The sequence below is a fragment of the Protopterus annectens genome, chromosome 9.part0 (genome assembly GCF_019279795.1).
Source record: "Protopterus annectens isolate FY-2018-M chromosome 9.part0, PAN1.0, whole genome shotgun sequence".
NCBI classification, from domain to species: domain Eukaryota; kingdom Metazoa; phylum Chordata; order Ceratodontiformes; family Protopteridae; genus Protopterus; species Protopterus annectens.
In genome coordinates, this window is record NC_056743.1 from 1,135,251,288 (window position 1) to 1,135,274,941 (window position 23,654).

At 44.5% G+C, this 23,654-nt stretch overlaps 1 protein-coding gene across 1 annotated transcript in view; it reads right to left on the reverse strand.

Moving 5' to 3' along the window:
- Positions 1-3,141: 3,141 nt before the first annotated feature.
- Positions 3,142-23,654, reverse strand: part of LOC122810928 (interferon-induced transmembrane protein 3-like) — a 199,658-nt gene continuing 179,145 nt past the window's right edge. Inside the window, exon 2 of the mRNA XM_044082461.1 lies at positions 3,142-3,531. Within this exon, the coding sequence (XP_043938396.1) occupies positions 3,382-3,531 (150 nt within the window). The 3' untranslated portion in view covers positions 3,142-3,381. The remainder of the gene's footprint in view (positions 3,532-23,654) is intronic.

A 23,654-nucleotide genomic window follows, 5' to 3' on the forward strand; every position in this document is an offset into this window, starting at 1 on the left:
AAACCCAGAAAGTTAGAACTGGGGAGTCCAACTATATAAACAGGCCAATCACAATTGGATTCCCTCAGGGATTGGTCCTTGTACTGCTCTTTTTTAGCACTTACTTCTCTGAAGTCAAAGCCAACATCAAGGGCCTCTTGCTGACCACATTTGCAGATGATTGCAAATTAGGAGCAATCATGGAATCCCCCACTGACACTAAAGTTCTCCAGAAAAGACTCTCACAGACAAATAGCTTGTGTCAGAGCCATGTGCTAAAAATTAAAGCCAAGAAATGCATAATAGGATCCATCAGGAAGTCATTCACCCTTGGTAACTCTTAAATTGACAATACACCCCAAGTATCAATTCCGTAGTCAAAGACTTTGGGAAAGACATAGACAGTAATCCAGCTTTTGACCTTCACATGTTTATATTAGTGAGGAAATCATTCTATGTTGTGCAACATATAAACAAAAGGTATGGCATCTAGATCCAAAGAGGTCATTGTTGACTGTATTCAGCATTCCTCAGGCCTGTCATTGAGTACAATGCCTTCTTTGGTATGTGTCTAACCATGCCCATCCCACATTTGGAATGTCCAGAATGGTTCTTCACTAAAAGATTACAGGGCATAAATAAGCACCTCACTGGCCCTCTTCAAGAGAAATCTTGATGAGTGGATGGGAAATAGAAAATTCACCCCGGGGATCACTCTAATGGCTCTACTCGGCAGAGACACTAGGAACTAGGGTTTGGTGGCATGATGCCAGAGTAATCCTATGGGCTAGGCTTGTAAAGGCTCCAGGGCCATTAGCCTAGTATACACCTATGAACCTATGAACCTATGTAGACTCCCTGAAATCCCTATACAAGGCATTGTCGCACCCCACACTGATGTTTCAGCTATATGGCTTCTGAATGTCCATGACTTTTTACTGTTTTCCTTTTTAAGTCTTTATGGATTCATTCAGGTCAATGCCAAACTTGACTTTATTGACCTGAATAAATCCATAAAGACATAAAAAAGAAAACAATAAGAAGCCATATAGCTGAAACACTTGTCCTTAAGGGGTCATTTGCATATATCCCATGGGCCTTTATTACTGGAGGTTTAAGGTATAACACAGTGAAAACTCAAGCTTGGCTGGGTTTTTCTTGTAGTTTTTATTGCATATATATATATATATATATATATATATATATATATATATATATATATACACATATACACACACACACACACACACATATATATATATATATATATATATATATATATATATATATATATATATATATATATATATATGGGTCTACTTCACACAATCAAACATCCAAATGCTCAACAATGTGAAAAAAGGAAACAAACAAAAAAACTAAACAGTGCTAGCAGGGGGGGCAAGCCCCCCTGCATTCCCCACACTCCCCGCTACTTAAATATACCAACTCCAAGATCGCAGTACATTGTAGTAAAGGGAATCTTCCCATTCTGCTCTCTATGGAGATCCCCATTCAGACCGTTTGAGCTTTTAAAAGTTTGACCATCTGAAGTGGACCCATATATATATATATATATATATATATATATATATATATATAGAGAGAGAGAGAGAGAGACAGAGATGGATCCCTATCAGAAGATCTAGTTTTCAAAACCTCAAAATTGATATGGTCGGGACCATATGATCAAGTTTTTGAAAACCCAAAGTTTTTGAATGGAGATTGCAGTATAGTGCAGATCAGGAAGTTTACCCTTTTCCTCACTGTAGTGCAATCTCAGAGTTGGTATATAAAATGAGCAGGGGGTGTGGGGGGTGCAGGAGGGTTCGCACCCCTGCAAGAATGTAAAAAAAAAAGAATTTGAGCTTTTCTTTTTTTTTTTTTTAATGTTCAAGTTTTCAGAAATTCAGTCATAATCTTCTCATTGATAGGAATTTCGAGTTTCTGAATACTTGATCAAGTGACATAGATCCATATAGGACCTGCTGGAGAGACAGGTATGTATCACAGAGACTACCCCTTTTCTGGAACAGGCTACTCATCAATGTGAAGCAGAGTTCCTCCCTAACCCAATTCAAGTGTACCTTGGAGAACTGGAAACAGGAAATTCATCCTTGGTTTGGCACCTATGTCTCTAATAGATGCAGGTAGCCTGTAAATACACCATCTCCCAGGCCCCTACTTGTAAATGTTTCAACTACCAATCCTCTGATTATATTTATTGATGTTACCAGAACTTGTCAGACATTTGGGCTGCAACAGCCCCAGTGGTCATTAGCCTAGTATACACCTATGAGCCTATGAACTTATATCTATTGAACATTACACTGAACATTTAACACATTTAAGTAATGCACAATGCAAATTATAAGTCTTTTGTGCCCTACTGCTGATATTGTGATGTATAAGAGATTTTATTTTATAAACCTAACAGAACGTTATCATGTTTTTGTAATATTTGGATTTAATATTGCAAACATTTTTCTCTTACTGTGCATGCTAGAAGATTGTAGAATGTGCTGTGCATTACTAGTTTTTAGGTAGACATGGAAGATGATGAGGATACTGACAGTAAAGATGGTGCTGGTGTTCCCAGCCAATACTGAGAATACAATGTCACTGGTGCTGGCGATCCCATCCAGTATTGGGAACACAATGTCACTGGTGCTGGTGACACTGTTAGTGATAAACATGATCATGCCAGCATTCCTATGTGGGGTAGTCATGCTCTTGAGTTATTCTTCTAAGGTTTATTTACCAAAATATCTCCTACGCAGTTACACAGTTACTTTTTACATAACAAGACATAGAAAACTGACATTTCAGTATCACCACAAAGGGTAATTTAAAATGGATGAATGTCTCTTATGTAGTCACCGTCCCCTCCATAGTATAAACGTGCTACCATATGTAGCCTTGGTTTACATAACACCATGTTTTTGCTGATGTGGCTTTTCATTTGCACAATTTCTTGCTGCATTAATCAGAAAAAGCTGTTACTATTCCTGCAATTATTGTGCAGTTATTAAAGATAGGCTAGAGATGAAGTACTTTATCTTCATTCCAGATGTTTCTGACACAGATCTGAACAGATGTGAGTGAGACTAACACAATGACTTTTGTATTTTAATCAGCAAATGCTACAAGTCCCCAGAGGACTGATATTCATGCATAAACCACACACACACACTGTTTAGTACATCAAAAATGTATACTGTTTAAATTCAAGTTAGTCAGACTATTTCAACTGCCGTTGCAGCAAACATTTTACATGACAGCATGCAGGAAGGAATTCTATGTGGTATGCTGTTTTATTATTCAGAAAAATTCCAGCAGTGTATGTAACCAACATAAACAGTGAAGGAGAAATCAGTTACAGAAGTTAATATCTATAATAGCTCAACGTCTAGTGTACATGACTAAAAGGAACACAGCTGTGGTTATCCCTGGTAGTAAAGTCACAATTGTTGCAGCAATGTTAAAGCATTTTGCTGCTGAACTGTTCGTTTTGCCTCCAGCCTCATCTCCAATCAGATTACTGTCTCGGGTCTGAAATAAAAAAAAAAGGTAATCACAAAATATTCCATACTGTAATGTGTTTACATTAGACAGGCAGACAATAATTGAAAGAGCATACAAGAGTCTTAGGGTTGATATTAATAAAGCCATATACAACTTAGAAATAACCATGGAAACATGTATTGTCCCAGGCATTTTGTGAGTACAACAAGATGGAGTATGCGGGTATGTTGTAATTGTGGGTCAGCGGTGTTGAACAAATAGTGTGTAAGTAGGTGAAAAATATCAAAGACATAATGAGGAATAATGATGTTAATGAGAAAAGTGCTAACCTCTCTCCATAACTAATTGTTACATCCCGTTCCAACAAAGACTGAGATACAAACTGAGTAATACCAATTAGTATTGGTGAATATAATAAAGTGTATACATCCCCTGCCCTGACAACATTACCTTCCTAAAAAGCTACACTTGAAGAGATCACTACATACTCTAAATTAATTAAATCAGTAGAGTTAGAGTCAGTTTGGAATAGTGATCTGAAAAAGTAACAGCAGTATTACCAAATATAATCACACACAACTAGAAAATCAGGATAAAAAGACTTAATTCAGTAAACCACAAAACCACTATCTTAGATATAATGATTAATATACCCAACAAAGTTCAGTCTATACATTGCTACCAAACTCTTGTCAGTGACTGTAATCCAGTAATAAATACTTGGTCTTTGAAAAACCACCCCTCTCTGCCTTTGCAAACTTTTTTCTAAACCAGAAATATGACAAAACCTTCCGAACACACATCCTCTTATCAAAACTGGATACAGCTGAATTAGCAGCTCTTTAGCTCAGTAGCAATAAAATGTTACCCCACTCTCACAGCACATAGATTATAGAGCAGGAAAAGATCAATGGTAACCCTTGACATTATTATGCAGATTAAACAAAGGGATGCAGCCATGAAGGAATGAAAACCTGACCAAACTAATAAACACAAATTTATCAAATACAAAAAATTTATTTATTTATTTTATTTATTTTATTTATTTGCAGTTGATTTACCAGGATAGTCCATTGGGCCAAAAAGAACCCGTTTTCAATGGAGTCCTGGGGAGAAAAGCTCCAGTACAGAAAAATTAGGTACATACACAAGATTGCTAAATAATTATACAAAATGGTAGATAAAAGTCCTGTGGAGAAAGGCTCCAGCACACACGAAATTAGGTTCATACACAAGATTGCTAATATTTATACAAAAGTGGTAGATAAAACATTTAAACTCAAAGTTCAAAAACATTCAGAACAATACAAACAATGAGGATTAATGTGAAGTAAATGAGCTTGGAAATAATGTGAAATACATAACAGAGGAGTTTTGCAGAAGGAACATAAAAGTACCTTATAGGGTGGATACAGAGGGAACACAAGCTTTGTTAGGTAAAAGTTTGGTACCGTAAGCATATTGGTGGTAAGGATGTCATGTATTTATGAGGGGTGGGAGCAAGAGCAATCCCATTGGGAAATAAAAATAAAAAACAGAAAAACAATATCAGAATTAAAACTAGTAACCCAAAATTAAACTACATTAGACAAGTACAGTTTATTTTACCAAACCAAAAAAATTCAGTAAACAGAATTAAAAATCTAAGTACATCAGAATAGTCAACTCTCTTCTGAAATATTATATACTTTACAACAAAATATAAGCAACCTCCTGCACATGTTAACCAACACTCCCCCAGATTCTCAAAAGGTTGCATGGCATGCAAGATCGGTGCAGGAGACCAAGTAGACAATATGTCTGCTGTGCAATCCAGGAACAGCCTGCAGGGGCGTGCATGAGAGCTTCTGCACAAATCCTGCACGGACGAAGCCATTGTATACAAATCACCCCATTTGCAGGAGAAATCCATACAAATTAGGTGAATTTGCGATCCAGGAAGCTTGCGACTGTCAGTGCAGGATTATTGCAATCAGCAGAAATGTACTCGGTTAGTAACCGAGTACATTTCTGCAAAATCCAAAATTGAGCTAAGATAGCTCCAAATAAAGGCTGCATATCATGTAGTAAGCATGCCGATGGCCAAGTATGAGGCCACTGGCATTGCAAATAATACAGAAATTAAAAAAAATCAACTTTTATTTTTTTTTAGCCAATCTCGGCTGTTGAAGCATAGGGCAGCAGCGTGCAAACGGGATCGGGGGGAAAATAACAAAAGGAACCTAAAGTAAATATTCTAACTAAAATCAGTATTCTGCCATGCAAGTCAATGGCAGGCAGAAGACAACCTGGCCAGTGAGTAGTGGTTGCTAAGGGGGAGGCTCAGTGTGAGACATGTAACTATGCATTAGCAAGCAATCCTATGCAAATGATGGGAAGGATAGTGAATCCCAGTTTTTCCCAGGATGTGAGTCAGGTCCCAACAGTGTAAGAGTAGGAATAGCTTGGTGCAAACCTAGGAGATAGGCGACATCATGGGGGTATGAGGCATATTAAGTGGATTGGAGCCCTGTGGCTTGGGCATGCTCCTAGCTTAGCACAGCTAAGTTAGGGTGGGTGTCTAAACCTGTCTAGCACTCTTTACAAAGCCTAAGCGAGTGTGCGCACCACACTCCTGGTTGTACAGGAAGAAAAAAGTGTGTACATTTGAGCACTCTATTTGCATAGCGTGCACATGGGCTTAAACAGGAAGGCAATGAGAAGGGAAAACAGCAGTAGGAAGGTAATCAAGGAGAACTAGCTTAGCAGGCAGGTAAAATGTATCAGAATCAGCCAATTACACAGGCAACAGACCAGCCCAGCCCAGAGCACTAATATAAACTAAGCAAACACCTTCCCCTCTGTTTTTTCCCACACTCTACACCACAGGTGTATACAAGCGGGGAAATTTTAATTACCAAACCTACAAAATGAGAAGGGCTGCAGCAGGCAACATAGAACAACATGGGCAAGAGGCTGAGTGTGGTGAGGATGTGAATGCTGCTGAACCACCCACAGTGAGGTGACGGATAAGTGTGTACAGACCCAGGGTAACCTACCAGGGGCTACATAAGCTGGAGATAGTGGAGCGCTATAGTGTGGACAGAGACTTCCTACAGCAATGTGTTGAGCTGTGCTGGCCCCACCTGTCACACCAAACTGACCGAAGGGAACCCATACCAGTGGATACCAAGGTATGTGTAGGCCTAGGTATACTAACCACAGGTACCTCCCAAAGCACAACTGGGGATATCATGGGAATCTCAAAGGCATCAACATCCAGAGTATTTCACCAGTTCCTGGATGACATGTCAACACATGCCAGTGAGCACGTATATTTCCTTAACACCCATGAGGTGTTGACCAGCAATATGCGCCTCTTCACTAAATAGCAAAATACCCTGGGGTAGTGGGTGCTATAGATTGCACACAGATATGCATCAAAGCACCACCCAGTTAGCAGGGTAGGGTCTACATCGACAGCAGGGGCATCCCCTCTCACAACTGCCAGGTCAGATGTGATGCCGAGGGAATTATAATGAATGTGTGTGCTGGCTGCCCTGGAAGCTATGACGATTTCCACATATGGCATCTGATGTAGATGTACCACAGATTTGCCAATGTGGACATCCCCTATGGTCACCTAGTGGAGATGCTGGGTACACACTGGAGCCGTGGCTGATGACACCCATCAGAAATGCACACACACATGAACAACAATGCCATAATGAGGCACACGCACAGGCCAGACATATAATAGAGCATGTGTTTAGGATGCTCAGGTCAAGGTTCCGGTGTCTGGACACATCCGGTGGAGCTTTGCAGCATTCACCAGCTACATGTACCCAAATTGTTATGGTATGTGCTATGCTACACAATATGATCCTACAGAAACAGCTGCAGCAGGAACAGCATAGGGCAGGGCCACACAGCCCCCCCCCCACCAACGCCAAGGCCTGCACAGGCACAGAGTGAGCTGGAGGAGGAACAACATGAGCCTGCCCTAGTAGGCAGAAGGAGGCATGCCCAGTATGCCCTAGCCTTGGCAAAGAGGCAACGCATAGCACATGCACTGACACAGTAGGAACCCAGGGTATGACACCTCTCTCTGACTCGCACATACAGTAAAAGAAATGCCAAACATGGCACTACCTGTGCTCAACCATGTATAGGGAGTGTACTATGTGCATCTGACATAGGCAGCCCAACAGCACCATCTGCAAGTCTGGCACACCCACAAGGTAAGTCAATCAACCTACCAGTTGCCAAATGGAGTAGACTGTGTCATTACCTGTAGCTATGGTATGGATGTGAGCATGCAAGGGAAGTGGGTGGCTGAATGTTATGGCAGCAGACAACAGACACCCATAATGGCACCATGACATCTGTAACACATACTGGAATCACCCTAGTAGCCAGTACTACACAGGGTGACAACACCCACTGCAGGAAATGTGCTGAGTGACATGTGTGTCCATATGACCCACACGTGCCAGTCAGGATGGTTCACATACCCAACAACAGTCTCAGCCAGCCGGACAGGTGTAGACAAACCCAAACAGAGCCTGTGCCATGGCCCCAGAATGATAGCTATGGTTAACCCCCCCCCCACCAGCCCTACACAGACAAACCACAGCAGGGTAGGCAGTGGGATGTTAGTTCTGAAGGGTAGGAATTCAGACAATAATATGTAGGGTAACCAAAGCCATGATCTGTAGTACACTGGTATGCCTCTAGTCAGCATGATAGTTAGCAATACAGAATGAAATAGAGTACCTGATATACCAGTACAGTGATAGCAAATGTGTACAAGTGTCATGTGTGCCCCCCTACATCCTACATAGTAATGTAATAACACTCAGGTGTGCCCCCCACTCCTGTGTAGAATTGTAGAAACAGTCAGGTGTGTCCCCCTGCTATGCAGAAATGCAGTAACAGTCAAAGCCAAATGATTGATGGATACCCTGCAGAGACAGCATGCTACCTGTCAGTGTACAACACAAAGGTCAGCACTGCAGCACAAACTACCTTTACACGGTCCACACATTCAATACAGATGGCCATACTGGGCATGCTCACACACAAACACATGAAGGCCATGTCTGCAAACACCAGCGGGCCAGACATTTCTGACAGTTGCAGTTGTTAGTGCAGACACTCGTCCGTATGCACACTCATGCCTTGCACACCCAGTGGATAGGAATACAGACATACATGTCAGGACAACACACTGCAATAAGCCAAAGGCAGATGTACATAGATGTGTGGAAGAGGGTGACTGTGACAAGGAGCCATCCAGGCCTGTCCCACCCAGCACACAGCCAAAGGGCACCAAACACATGAGGTGCAGATGTCACTCACTGCAGATACTAGCCACCAGTATCTGTCAGCATCACAGACTATGTGGTGCACATGCCAGCTGTGCAATATGACTGTACAAGGAAGTAGTCATCTAGCAGGTGTATACACGTACCTGTGAAATATGATCCAGTGTGTGCCTGCATGTGGCGTGTCAACCCCTAGATGAATGTGTTATGGTCCATGCACACACCACCCTCCCCATAGCCCTACTATGACAAGCCTGCTGAGGTCATCCAATGTGAAATACACCTTTGGGAGTGCTGTAGCCCAGTAATCTCTGTGGCGCGTCCCATAACTGCATACTGCTATGGTGTGATAAACTAGTTAGGTAGGAGTTCTAACCTCAGATCAGGCAACTTTGTGTGTGTGTGTGTGTGTGTGTGTGTGTGTGTGTGTGTGTGTGTGTGTGTGTGTGTGTGTGTGTGTGTGTGTGTGCGTGTGTCTGACTGTGTAGAGAGTGTGTGTGTATGTGTGTGTGTGTGTGTGTGTGTGTGTGTGTGTGTGTGTGTGTGTGTGTCTATCTGTCTCTGACTGTGCAGAGAGCAATGCTTTTTAGGCTAGTCACACTCTCTACAATTCAAATGCTCAACCTTTTCAAGGCTGTTGATGTCATCCACCTAGTAATACACCTCTGGGAAGCTGTAGCCCAGTAATCTCTGTAGTGCATCCTGTAACTGGGTGCTGCTGTAGTGTAATAAACTAGTTAGGCAGGAGTTCTACTCCCAGACATGGCAAGTGTGGATGTGTGTGTGTGTTCCTTTGTAAGTGTAGGGAGCAATGCTTTTGAGTCCATTCACAGACACTATAACCTCCAATGGTCCACTCTGACAAGTGTGCCACTGTCATCAACTGTGAAATACACCTTTGGGGAAGGGATAGACTAGTAATCTCCATGGCACGTGCCGTAACTGTGTACTGCTGTAGTGTGATAAACTAGTTAAGTAGGAGTTCTAACCCCAGCCTTGGCAAGTGTGTGTGTGTCTGTCTGACTCTGACTGTGTAGAAAGCAATGCTTTTTAGGGTAGGCACACCCCCTACAATTTAAATGCTCTACCTTGGTAAGGCTGCTGATGTCATCCACCCCAAAATACACTTCTGGGAAGGTTGTTGCCCAGTAATATCCTTAGTGCATGCCATAACTGTGTACCGCTGCAGGGTGATTCAGAACTCTGGTAGGGTTCTATACCCACTGATGGCAGTTTTGGATGTTTGGTGTATATTTCAATGTCTGTGTAGGGAGCTATGCATTAGAGGCTGGTCACACTCAGTACATTTAAAATGCCGTACTTTGGCAACCTGCTGATGTCAGACAATGTGTTATACACCTTTGGGGAAGGAGTCCTCCAGTAACCTCCGGGGTGCGTCCTATAACAGTTCCATGCTGTAGTATGTTATAGATGTCTGTTAGGGGTTCTGTACCCACACATGTCAGTTATGGATGTTTTGTGTTTGTTCCACTGTCTGTGTAGGGAGCAATGCATTTTAGGCAAGTCACACTCAGTACATGTCATATGCCCTACTTTGGCAATCCTGCTGATGTCTGCCAATGTAATATACACCTTTGGGGAAGGAGTACTGCAGTAATCACCATAGTGCATACTATAACTGTGTAGTGCTGTAGTGTAATAAACTAGTTAGGTAGGGGTTCTACTCCAGGACATGACAGGTGTGTGCATGCGTGTGTGTTTGTACCTCGTATCCTGTATGGAGGTGGGTGTGCATGTGTGACACCTGGGACCAATGTGTAGCGGGTTTTGCAATTTTCTTATATGGTGGCATGAGTACATATCACAATGTCCACTGTATAGGAATAACAGCTGTGAAATAGCCAAGAGGCTGGGGTGCATATCCATACCCATACATGTGACATCAAGGCCAGGCAATCACAGTTAGCAACCCCAGTATTACCCAGAGCACACTCTCAACCCATGTCTCATACACACGAGCACACACATGCTGACGCAACAGCCAATATGTGTGTAATACACTGCATATTGGCGACTGATGGTAACTATGGTGTGCATGCAGTGGCCTACAGAGGGCATGGCACCCTGTCCATCAGTACGATAGGCACATAAATGCAGACAGTGCACCTTCAGTATGTTTCCCACTGGACGCCTGCAACAACTGTGGTTCCATCAAATGTGATCCACAAAGGACATACCATGCCTTACACACATGCCCTGTATGGACAGATGCCACTGACACCAGGGAATACCTGCAGCATGCTATCAATATAGGTGCAGGGTCAACCTGCTGTCCATTACATGGCCCTGCCACATGAGGGTGGGACTGTCACATCTGATAACATTCTATGTACACAACATGGGCCAGACAAACCAGGTACACTTCTACATGCCACTGTAGATGAATGTGGGATGTGTGCACATCCCAAACACCGTCCATGTCATGGCGTATAGAACACATACATGCTAAGCATTGCACAGCACTGGCCACAAACAATAGTAACCTAGGTGACTGGATGGTGAATACTGTACCAACCTGTGTGGGTCATTCCAGACACTACACCCCTTAGCCATAATGCAGTCCATTCTCATGTGGTCTGATCCCAAGGTATACCCCTCACCTAGGCTTTGTACAGCTGTCTGGCACCTTCAACCACTACACACCCATGAAGCAATGCACACATGCATGCCAGTACTAGCACCCTGTGTCTGTGTAAGGTGCATGATGCTTCCGACCACATTCACTCCCAGTACCACCCCCATTGACATACTGAAGCATGCTCTCTAATGTCATACACCATCACATACCTTTGACCATAGAACCCCAGGATAACCCCTGCAGGTCGAGTGATGCCTATGCATTACTGTATTGTGGCAAAGCAACTGGTTAGGAAGTGTATTCATGTATCGTCTACTCCGAGGCGATGTCTGCTTAACATAGAAGGCCATGTTAAACCCAGAGCTGTTGGACATGCTACACTTAAAGAAATCCCAATCCCTCAGAGCCACACACTCTAGGGATATAAACCTTGTCATCTCAATAAACAAAACATGCTGGAGGGATAGGTTCCTGACCCAGAGACTCCCCAGACTCTGGAATAGACTGCCCATACATGTCAAGCAGAGCACCTCTTTGGCCTTCTTCAAAAGGAACCTTGATGACTGGATGGGAGATAGGAAATTCACCCCAGGGATCACGTCAGTCACCCTGCTAGACAGGGGTCCAGGGAAGTAAATAGTGTGGGAAGAAATAGCCAGGGAATTGTTGTGGCTAGGCTTGTATAGGCCCTAGGGCCGATAGCCTAGTACCAACCTATGAACCTATTCATTACCCTGCCAAGTGTGGCAATGTGCGAGTCCCTTAGAGAGTGTGGCTGTGTTGATACTGACACCTGTTCATGTGGACAGGCTCATCTGCTACACCTACTGTATCACAACAGTATTGCTATATCACTCACCAGCACATATACGTCTGGACAGCTCGCCAACATGTAAGCTATGTGGCACATGCAATAACTGCATACACATGTGACAACTATGCATAGTCAGTCAGGTGTTTGAAACCCTGTACTGGTAGGTGTATGACACTAACATGCTAAGGTTTTATTCACCCACACCTTTCCTGACATACTTTGTCTCTGTCTGTCCCTCTTACACCCTCTCTGGTGGATGTGGGATGTACACTTGCTTTGCTAGGCAGCAGCTTGTGTTTTGTAAGTGATGGGCATGATCAGCTGATGGCCTCTGCACCAATTGCAGTCCTCTTCTAGCTGAGTGCATGTGGAACAACTGTGGTAACATTCCCATAGCCAATTGCATGGAAACACACTCCAATATCTAGGAACATCATGTTGGTGTTGGCCCTTTACATCCACTGTGGGCAGGAACTAGATGTGTTGTTTGGCGAACAGCATCTCAGATGGATTGTGGATTTACCTCTAACAACATACACTGTGGAAACAGGGCAACAAACAGGAGGGGGATGTGCCTGACTTGACTACAGACTGTAAGTGCTGCTATACTGCATGTGGAGTAATGTTGGTTTAACAGTGTGTGTGTGGATGTCATGTCAGTTCTATGTTTATGAGTAATCCACATTGGCAGGGTCATCTGCAGACTGGGCAGTGTGTTTGCCCTTGATGTCATGTGTTACCCATAGAGCATGTATCTGTGAACTGCAGAAGGTAGTGTGAGGATTGCAGTCTGTAGATGTTGAAAGCCATGACAGTTACTGATTTCATATCCTTCATAGGACACATGTTGCAACAAACCCTGTTACGGCAGTACATGTATGAGGTTATCACAGCAACAGCAACATGCCAATATTGGCCCTGTGTATGTGCTTCCAGGCACACCTCTGTCAACCTTTGTCCATATGTCATGCATTAAGTGGTGCATATGTGCTGTACACCATCATTAGTGTCATCATATCTGATAGCAAGCTAGTGAGATATCAGACTGCTACACATATTATGTACAGTACGGGTAATATTTGATGACATTGCCATGACATTCCATGGTTGTTTGTACAGTACTGAGGTAAGTGTAACTATGGTGAATGTCGACAGTGTGTGTATTGTTAACACGTTCTTTAGCCTATGTACAGACTGTGGTAGATGTCATTGTTCTAGGCCCCATCCTATCTGATGTTACATGCTGCTCCACTGTATGTTACTGTAGTGATTTACATGTTTGTAAGGCCATGCACACACATGTCCCATACCACAGACAGACAACAGACCACACCATGTAGCAGCTCAGTATATGTAGGGTTAGTCTGTGAGTGGCATATATGAGGATGGGGTTGAACAGATAGTCCATATACTGTACTTTTATGCTAGCTTACCATATGTGGCTGTGTTCATATTGGATGTGGTTATGCACCTTCACACAGGTGTATCTTACCTTGTGCTGTGACAGGCATGCAGAGCCTGCTATATATGGAGGTACATGTGCATTCCCCCATAGGAGATGTTGGCCAGTGTTGAGCCAGTCTGCCTGTAGCCTGCACAGTACATTGTTACATGTCTAGGAGCTTAGTGTACTTATCCAGTGAGATGTCATGTGGAGATACTTGCTGGATGTACTGCTGCCAGGTCTCCCTTAACAGTCATGTATGTCAGACAGAGCACTGGGATGCTGCACAGATGTATGTCAATATATAGTGGGTAGTATGTGGCCTTGGCACCCCCTGTACCAGTGGTTAGTATGTGTCAGGCCAGACAGGGGTGTATGAATGCATAACCTATGGTGGCATATATATACCATTCGGTATGTGTTATACCCACCTACATGGCCGTTAACATCCATATTGTCATGCATGGTACACATGTTTAGCACTAAAGGGTTCTGTGTATACCTCTGGACTGTAAAGAGTGATTCAGAATGTCCACATATATTGGCCAATATCTGTGCTGCAGTCCACAGGGATATTACGAGCTAGCAGTGGTACCTTACTAGGTTGTCCTTAGGATGTCTGTCAGTAGCCAATGGCACACAAGTGGAAAGCAGATGTGACCTCCCACACACACCATGTCTGTGAAGACAATCCCAATTACATTAGCAATAGTCTACCACTATACCTGCTATACCTACCTGACGTCCACTTGCACTACGACATTGGAACTATAGAGGCTGGGGTAAGTCTACATTCCATGTCCAGGACATATGGTGAGAATATCTATACATAGAACCATCCATATATATATATATATATATATATATATATATATATATATATATATATATATAATTACACATATACATATTGACATATATAGATGGGTATGTATATGTACATAGATATACATATACAGAGCAATATATGTCTACACATATACAGATAGTGATACATATGCACATGTATGTATGGATATCTACAGATATATCAACAGTAGTAGGTATATTGTTATAGATATGTATGCACATATAGGCATAGATATCTATATACCAACATAACTAGGCATATCTGTACACATAGGATGTGCATACATATATAGCTATATACACATATATCTATATGTACACATACGTATACCTATATATACACATATGTATAGATACATATATGTATAGATATGTACATACGAAGAGGTGTACACATGGCCATATATATGTAGCACTATACAGGTGTGTATACAGACATATGTATGTATATACCTGTGTATATACATGTAGACATCTATACACCTATATGTATACAACCATATACCTGTCATGAGTAAATGTCATGGCTGCGTATACCCTCCCACATGTATACCACCGTATGTATCTGCTGTGTGTACGTTATGATAATATGTGATGTAACAGTCATATTAGGACTACACAATCTAGGACGTAAAGGCCAGTGTTCAATACCACTCAATTTGGGTAATGACAGTGATATTGGTAACTCGACAGCTGTCCCCACAGTGGTCATGATGTAGTGGTCATGTGTTGTGACTTCAGTGTTAAGGGTCCTGAGTTCATGACTTGCAAGGGCTACTCATTTTGTTGCTGGGCAGAACAAGGTCTGTTGGATACAGAGTGGTTAAGGCAGTGTTTGTACAATGTAGGCCACACACATCGGTATCATAACATTGCTAGTTAGGGGTCCAGTCCCAGTGTTTGCAAGTAACAGTCTGCGTGTATGAGGATGGGTCTACATCAGGTTGCAGGGTATACATGCCTTAGCAGGCCACCTGTCCATATGGCGCAGGCAATACCCAGTACAGTAACCTGTGAAATGTGTTCGACTGTACCCCAGATATGTCACTGCCATGGTGACAGCACAATGACATATCGCTTTGTGCAATATGACCACAGACCATCCTCATGCTGACACATGTACACCTACAACACAATTGCATAACAGTTTAGAGACCACAACCAAGCAGTGTTACTAACAGCTAGATGGCATCATTGTTGGATGGCTACACTACCTGCCAAACATGCCTCACACTCAACACCCTACAACATGTTACACTGCAGGACTGTGATACACTGGTGTACACTCTCTGTGTGCATCAGAACCATAACACCCTGTCCCTGTATCGATGTTATGGATGACAGGGATGGGGCACATGTATCATCATATGCACAGGGCATCCTCATGCTGACACATGTACACCTACAACACAATTGCATAACAGTTTAGAGACCTCAACCAAGCAGTGTTACTAACAGCTAGATGGCATCATTGCTGGACAGCTGCACTACCTGCCAAATTTGCCTCACACTCTACACCCTACAACATGTTACACTGCAGGATTGTGGCACACTGGTGTACAGTCACTCTGTGCATCAGAACCATATCAGCCTGTTCCTGCATCTGTGGTATGGATGACAGGGATGGGGCACAGGTATCATCATATGCACAGGGTGTGGTGTTGGTCTGCCAGAGGCCAAGTGTGGGCCATACATTTGACACCATGTGTGTGGATGAGGGGTGTACTCTGGGGAGCTGGCTGAGGTGATGTGGTGTGTGTAGGTATGAAGTTGCCCTAGGTGTGTTTGCATAGTGTGTGGGTTTGCTTGCACACAGTTCTGCCTTGTGGCTGTCCTACACAGGTGTTTATGGACAGCTGCAGATCATACCTCGCAGGGTGTGCAGTTCACTGCCTCCAGCCACAGACATGTGGACTGTGCCTGCCAGGGGTTCTGTGGGCATGTGCAAGTACAGGAGTTGAAGTGCTACTCTCACCTGCTGATGGCATTTGTCCACTGGTACCACATCCCTCCTGGGACTGGCCAGGACCACATGCACGTGGCCTGCTGTGGTGTGGTGTGGACAGCACACACCCTGCACTGCCGGGGCTGCTACTGCCACTAAGGGAGCCCCTTGGTGTCCTAGCATGCCCACATTGAGTGCCAGCTGTTGTTGCTGGGCCACGTCCAGGCGGGCATTGCCACATTCCCAACAGATGTCAAAGCATGGATACACTATGGCTGATGAGGGCCATCATCTCATCATGCCATCTATCCACTTGCTCATTAGAAGCACAGATGGCAGCTTCCACTTCACAGAGGTTGTTACCTACAGTTGTGAGTGCAGCCCTCTGCAGCCTAAGGCCCTGTCTGGTGTAACACTCAGTTCATGCCTGCACTGCCATTACAGCCTGGAACATGCTTCTGCTGGTTGCAGCTATGTTGCCTATGCCAGGGGCATGATGTCTAGCGACCCTACCACGAGCACCCTGGGACATCCGCTTATGTGGCAGCCTGCTGGACATCCGACTATGCCTGCTGCGACTGGACACAGTAGGCATAGTTACCACACTTTCCCGCGCACTGCCACAGAACGCCAGCTGTCCCTCTGCTATGGCCACTGGTGCTGGGGTGTGTATAGGCACTGTAACAGTGTGCAGGGGTGAGGTGGCTAAAAGGGGGGTGTCAAATGTTGGCACAGTGGAGGCCCCTGACAACCCCACCTGTGCCTCACCATTATCATCATTATCATCATCATCAGTGTCTGTATGGACTCCTACATCAGATTGGATGCAGGAGGGACCCGGACCCACCTCGTCACCTGTGGGGGAAAACAATAACCGCACTTTAAAACCTGTACTGCATTGCTTAACAATACACACACACACACACACACACACACACACACACACACACACACACACACACACACACACACACATAGAGAACAGAGGTACTACTGACCTGTCCATGGTTTTACAGACAGCCCCACATATATGTTCATGTGTTACCCCATCCTGCATCACACTTAACATACACACATTGCTACCACTCATTAACATCACAGTCCTCTAAATGCCCACACAAGCAGCCACAACACAAGGCCTGTTGCTACATTACCTGCCTGACCTGTGTGTAGTGGAGTAACATGGCCTCAATGCTGTCATTCGGTATGCACCCTCTGTATGGCGGGAATGATGTGCATGACCCCTATATGTGTGGGCTACTATGTTGTACCCGTAATAGCTCCCACTAGTGTGTCATGTGTGTAATGCTCAGTACATGCCAGATATGCTGCACCATCAGCCCATCATGTGTCAGCTGTAATATGTAGATACACTCCCTGGTGTTGACTATTACTTCCCCAATGCATCTGTAGAGCTGCATATGTGGGTGTAGGTGACTTCTCCGCTGACACCAATATTAAGTGTGTACCTGTGGTCTACCTTCCCTCTGGATGCCTGATCCAAGCTACAGGCCATATTATACTATTTACTGTCCTGTGAGTTCATGACAGGTATTCTTGGTGTGCAATGTGGCACTCCATGTCCATCTACTGCACAGTCCCAAAGAGGGATGAAGCCATATGAACACCCCACAATCACAAGTGCATACATGGCCACACACAAACACACACATGCGTCATACATGCATCTACCTCCCACCACTTCGTCAGAGTGACCATGCAGGCAAACTAACTAACCACCAGGAGGCACACACACACACACACACACACACACACACACACACACACACACACACACACATGCACACAGGTAAGGTTGCACAATGATCATACACGCAGTCCTGCAATTACCCATCTGCCAACATGCAGAACATATGGTACAGAACAACATGCAGTTCAGCTATACTCACACCATGCTAGCAGTGGTATACATGTCTATGATGCATGTGCTGTGACTAGGTGATGCCCCTTCCCCTGGATACCTCTGCACCCATGTACACATTATTGCTGTGCGCCTGTTCTGTACCCTGCCATGTACTGTGCACCACAACTCACAGGTGTCCAACCCATTGTGGAATGTATAGTACCATGTCAGTTATGCCAGCTGTACCTCTCACAGCCTCTATGGGTTTCAGCAACACATACCTGGGATGATATGTGGACTGTTGTCATTGGTGAATCCTGGATGCCTGATTTACAGCTGTCAACATCAACAGAACATGTATGGCCACTGCAAAAATTCTTACACTGACAACCATCAGAGCATACCATGGCTATGGGGGATGTACACACCTTTATTGCTTTTACACACACATCCGTGATCTGGCATGGGACAACAACACTGCAGATCTTAGCTGGGCACACACCCGGTATGCAACATATGTCCCGTACATTCACATGCAGTGTCTACAGATTGTGTTAGTTGTGCGGCTGCTGACCGCAATGCATACACACCATGTGGGGATATGTGTGCACACCCTTATCATGACAGTTTATCACACCTCTTGTGTGTACTACAACAGTCACTGCTCATGGCAGGGGGTATACCAGCATAGGCCTTCTGCAATTGCCAGTGTATGTTCATCCTATCCTACACATGTCCCCCTATTCTGCACGATTGCAAAGTCTACTCATGTGCACATCCCATGGTGTTCACACAATGCCGTCACTATAGCAGTGTGTGTAGGGTTATGGCTGCCACAGGTCCTGGACCTGACTATATGCAGATAGAGCCATTCCTACCATCCTTAGGATCCCTGCTGCAGTGCATTGGTGTTTCATGCTGAGACCCCCCTCAGCATCTGCATGATAGGTAAAGCCTACACATACATGTCAGCTTGTAGTGTCCCATACACTGCTCACCACATGTTGCGGCTTAGACCCTGCTGTTAATGTGGACTACTGTAATGCCGTATGCCATAGTGTATCTCAGCAGCAGTTGACATTGCCCTACAGGTATGTACACTGGTGTTGCACTGTATATGGGTGTTGTCCAGAACATGTCGCTACTGTAGGCCATGTCTACCAACAGTATGATACCCCCTGTGGACACATTCTGCAATGACAGCACATTCTGCAATGACAGGATGTTAGTTGTCATGCAGGTGGGTGACATACCCTTTCAATACCCATCATGTTTGCCCCTGTGAGACCATGCATTTCACAGCAACAATACATGCACATGTACAGCATGCATTCAGGGTAGGTGTGTTAGATGTGTGCATGGAATATAACATCACCATTACATGTCTGGTGTGTTGGCATGCATCTACACAAGACATACTCACCAGCTTCAAGCTGCTGCCTTGCTCTTACCCCGGAGGGACCTACATATGTGGGTGAGAGATGCAATGTCAGTGGCCACACTTGTGGCACTGCTACAGACTGGGTGCAGTACTACCATACATCAACCGTAAATTCACACAATACTACCACATCTGGACATCTGTTTATTACTACAATGCAGCAACACAATATTTGTATGACATATCAGATATGCATAATCTACCTGTACTACTGTGAATATTTACACAACAGTGGTCTACTGATGTGCCCTGTGTCCTTACCTGCATGCACTTCGGCTGTTGTTTGGGTGACACCCACCTCCACGAAGGGGTCCAGTGGTTGATGGGCAGGTGCCACGAGGCTGGCCAGGAGCTCCTCCACACGTGTCGGGGGGGATAGATGGCATGGCCCCCCGTGGCAAGGTGATTCCCCCTGGACTGTGGCAGCACATCGACGGGCATTGCAAAGCAGGTCGTTGCAATCATGCTGGACCTGTTCATAACTGCGGTTATGCAGGCCGACATCATTGACTCTGTGGACGAAATTGTTCCACAGGGCAGTTCGCTCCTGCTGTTCGTGTGCTGTCCTGCCAAACAGGGCCTGTTAGTGCATTACCAGGTAGTTTATGATGACATCATTCTCCTCTGTGGAATAAGCCGGCAGCCTGATGTGTGCCATCTTGCCTGAAAAACATGAGGATGGGAACAGGCCTGAGCGACTCATATGGCAAGGTTACCACAGTTCATAATACACATCTCTGTCACCCCCCCATCATATTAGCTTCAACAGACTATACACACAACTCATTAGGTATGGCAACAGCTTAACTACCATTCGGACAGATTGTGTAGTGTACCACACCTTCTGCAATGTGATTGTAGCCATATCCTCTGTGAGGACACTAACATTGGTGGCCTGTAACAGACTATTCACTTGCATGCCATTGTCAGGGCCACTATGGTTACATATATGCCAGTGGTATGGCTGCGCTGAGATTGCTGCACATCTGACAGTCTGTGTTATAGGGGGGTTCTATGCATGCTGCACATCTGACAGTCTGTGTTATAGGGGGGTTATATGCATGCTGTTGGACATGTACCGGGATTGTGTAGACTATTACTACCAACATATGTATTATGACAGTGACACAATAACATGTATATGTTTCATTGGCCAGCTGATCCACCTCTCCACACCCATCTGACCAGGATACCTAGCCACATCACATATGTGTGCCAACCTGGGGCCTCCTTGTATACTGTTACAGCAATACCATCAGGTGGAACCACCCAGGGGATGTTGGCCCACCCCCCCTCAGTGCACACACCAACATGTTCCTGTCCCTTGAGCTCAGGTCTAGGGTCTGTTCCATACCAGGCTCCACAGACACATGAGGGATGTGCTACATCAGTCTGAGGCACCCAGTACACATTCACATGGCCAACATGCTCCTCCTGCTCAGCCACCAGACCTGGCATCTTCAGGACGTGGACTGCTGTTGTGAGTGGCAGTTGGTGAGAGCCTTGTTCCCATTGTGCCCATATTGGGGACCATGGGGCATCCACATCACAGACCACACACACACCATCCACGGTATTTACCCAGCACGTGTCACATACCACCCCTGTAGACTGTCCTCTATGTCTACCAATCCAGACCACCTCCACGTGTGTATCTGCCATACTTCCTCATATTCCCACTGCACACTTCACAGGAGGGGGCATTGTGGTGCTAGGATGGGACTAACATGTGACATACCCAGCCATTGTGCACACACTGCCAGCTGTAGATATCTGTGTATATTGCTATGTGTGCTGCTGCCATGCACATAGCACACATCACCTTGGTAGTGATATAGGGGACATGTCTTTCCATACATATCTGTGTGTGTGTTTGTACAGATGTAGACATTTGCATATTGGTATTTATCTCTGTGTGTGTAGATATATGTAACTTCATATATATGTGCACATATATATGTCTACACATGGGTATATGTATATTTCTGGACATACATGCTGATATACATTTATCCTTAGATATTAAATCTGTGACATATGTACACATATGCATACCTATATGTGGAGTACATTCAGACATCAGCTCCACAATCTCACGACACCACCCTGCATAGCTGCACTGTTCTGCCTTGCTACAACACAGACAGGTGCCACATATGGACATGGCCTGACATTGGTGGGGTATATGTGGGACCTGTTTGCAGGTAACTCTATTACACACTTATGGCATTCCGACATACTACATTACAGATTCACCTGGGTACCCTGCCAGTGGTGGACCATGGCTCCCACATGTCCATCATACTGGCATTTCTTCCACCACCGGCTATTGGTCACATCGTATGCATATTCCCCATTACACAACACACACTATGATGGCTAATATCCTGTCTGTCAGTGCTGATCTGCACAGTTAACAACTATGGCCCTCTACTCACAGGGACAAACACTATTGTCCATAGCAGTTGTTCAGTTGACCATCATCACAACAACACCTGCTGGCACATATAATGCATTCCATATCATCTATCACAGTACTATGGACCAGGTACTACATTCTAATACATGTACATATACTTCACATACCTGTTGTGGGAAGTATGTATTACTGACTGGCAGCTGCGTGGCTGGGTGCGTTTTCAGCTGTAAATGTTCTTTGAGTTTTTTTATTTCCATTTTTTTTTCTTCTTGCTTGCTTTCTCTTTCCTGTGAATGGATTGAGCTGTTTGGGGTAGATTGCAGCCTGACTTTAGTATGTGATGCACTTGATCAGGTGATGGCCTCTGCACCAATCAGTGTCCTACACTTGCTAACTGCATGCAGCTTGCTGTGTAGTACTTCCAGTTACCACTGTCTTGGCAACCAGCTACTTTAAATCTCTACATCATGTGGGCATGGTCCCGTTACCTTTCCTGTGTGATGGACATCCTTCCTGTGTGTGGGCATCAGTGTTACAGACAGCAGGTAGCAGTACCTCTTCCAAGGGAACTGGCACACTTAGACCAGCTACATATTTGTAGGGGGTTCCAGAACTACAGACAGATTGTGAGTAGAGCTGTGTTATGCTTTGTATAGTACTGATGTTACAGGGTGTGTGTGTACATACTAGTTTACCTTGGAATGCAGTCTGTCTGTATAGCTCTCAACTGTTGGCATATCCTGTTGGTGGCCAGAGGTGTGCCTATCATGTTTTGTCTGTCCACCACACAGGTCCTGTATCAGATATGTCACTGGCAGTGTGTGTGTGTTGAGTGCTATCAGTACATGGCTACATCCATTTATGTTTCTAACCTCAATTCCCTGGCTAAGGGTATGTTGCAGACTATCCTGTAACACCAGCAACTTGCTTAGTGTATGGTAACAGTTTCCCACATATGGGCCTGTGTTCCAGCCTCTGTCCTCCACCTACATACCATGCTTTGCACATAGGACATGCTGACAGGGGTTGTTCTGTAGTAGGCTGTGTGTATATCACACTGCAATTGCTGCCATCAGTCCACTGCTGTTGTATCCCCCACACATACAGCGATGTTGGGGCCATATATGCGTGGGTTACACCAAAACAATACATGTGTGCCCTTATGCACTCCAGATGCCAGTGTATGCAACAGTGGTACATGGGCCTGTAGTATTGAGTCTAAGGGGAGAAGCACCATAACTGACCTAGGCTGTTACAAAATGTGGGGGTATCAGCTGCTTTAAGGTATCTGCATGTACAGTACCGTATACTTCACCTATATTTACATTACTCACATATATTGGGTTAATGCAGGCCTATTGCCTCCTGCTGTACAATACTGTTCTGTTTGTCAGTGTGCTTGTGATGGTGTCAGTTATGCCTTGTTATGTAACAGTTACATCCCATTTGGTCAGCTGAAGTCTTCAACA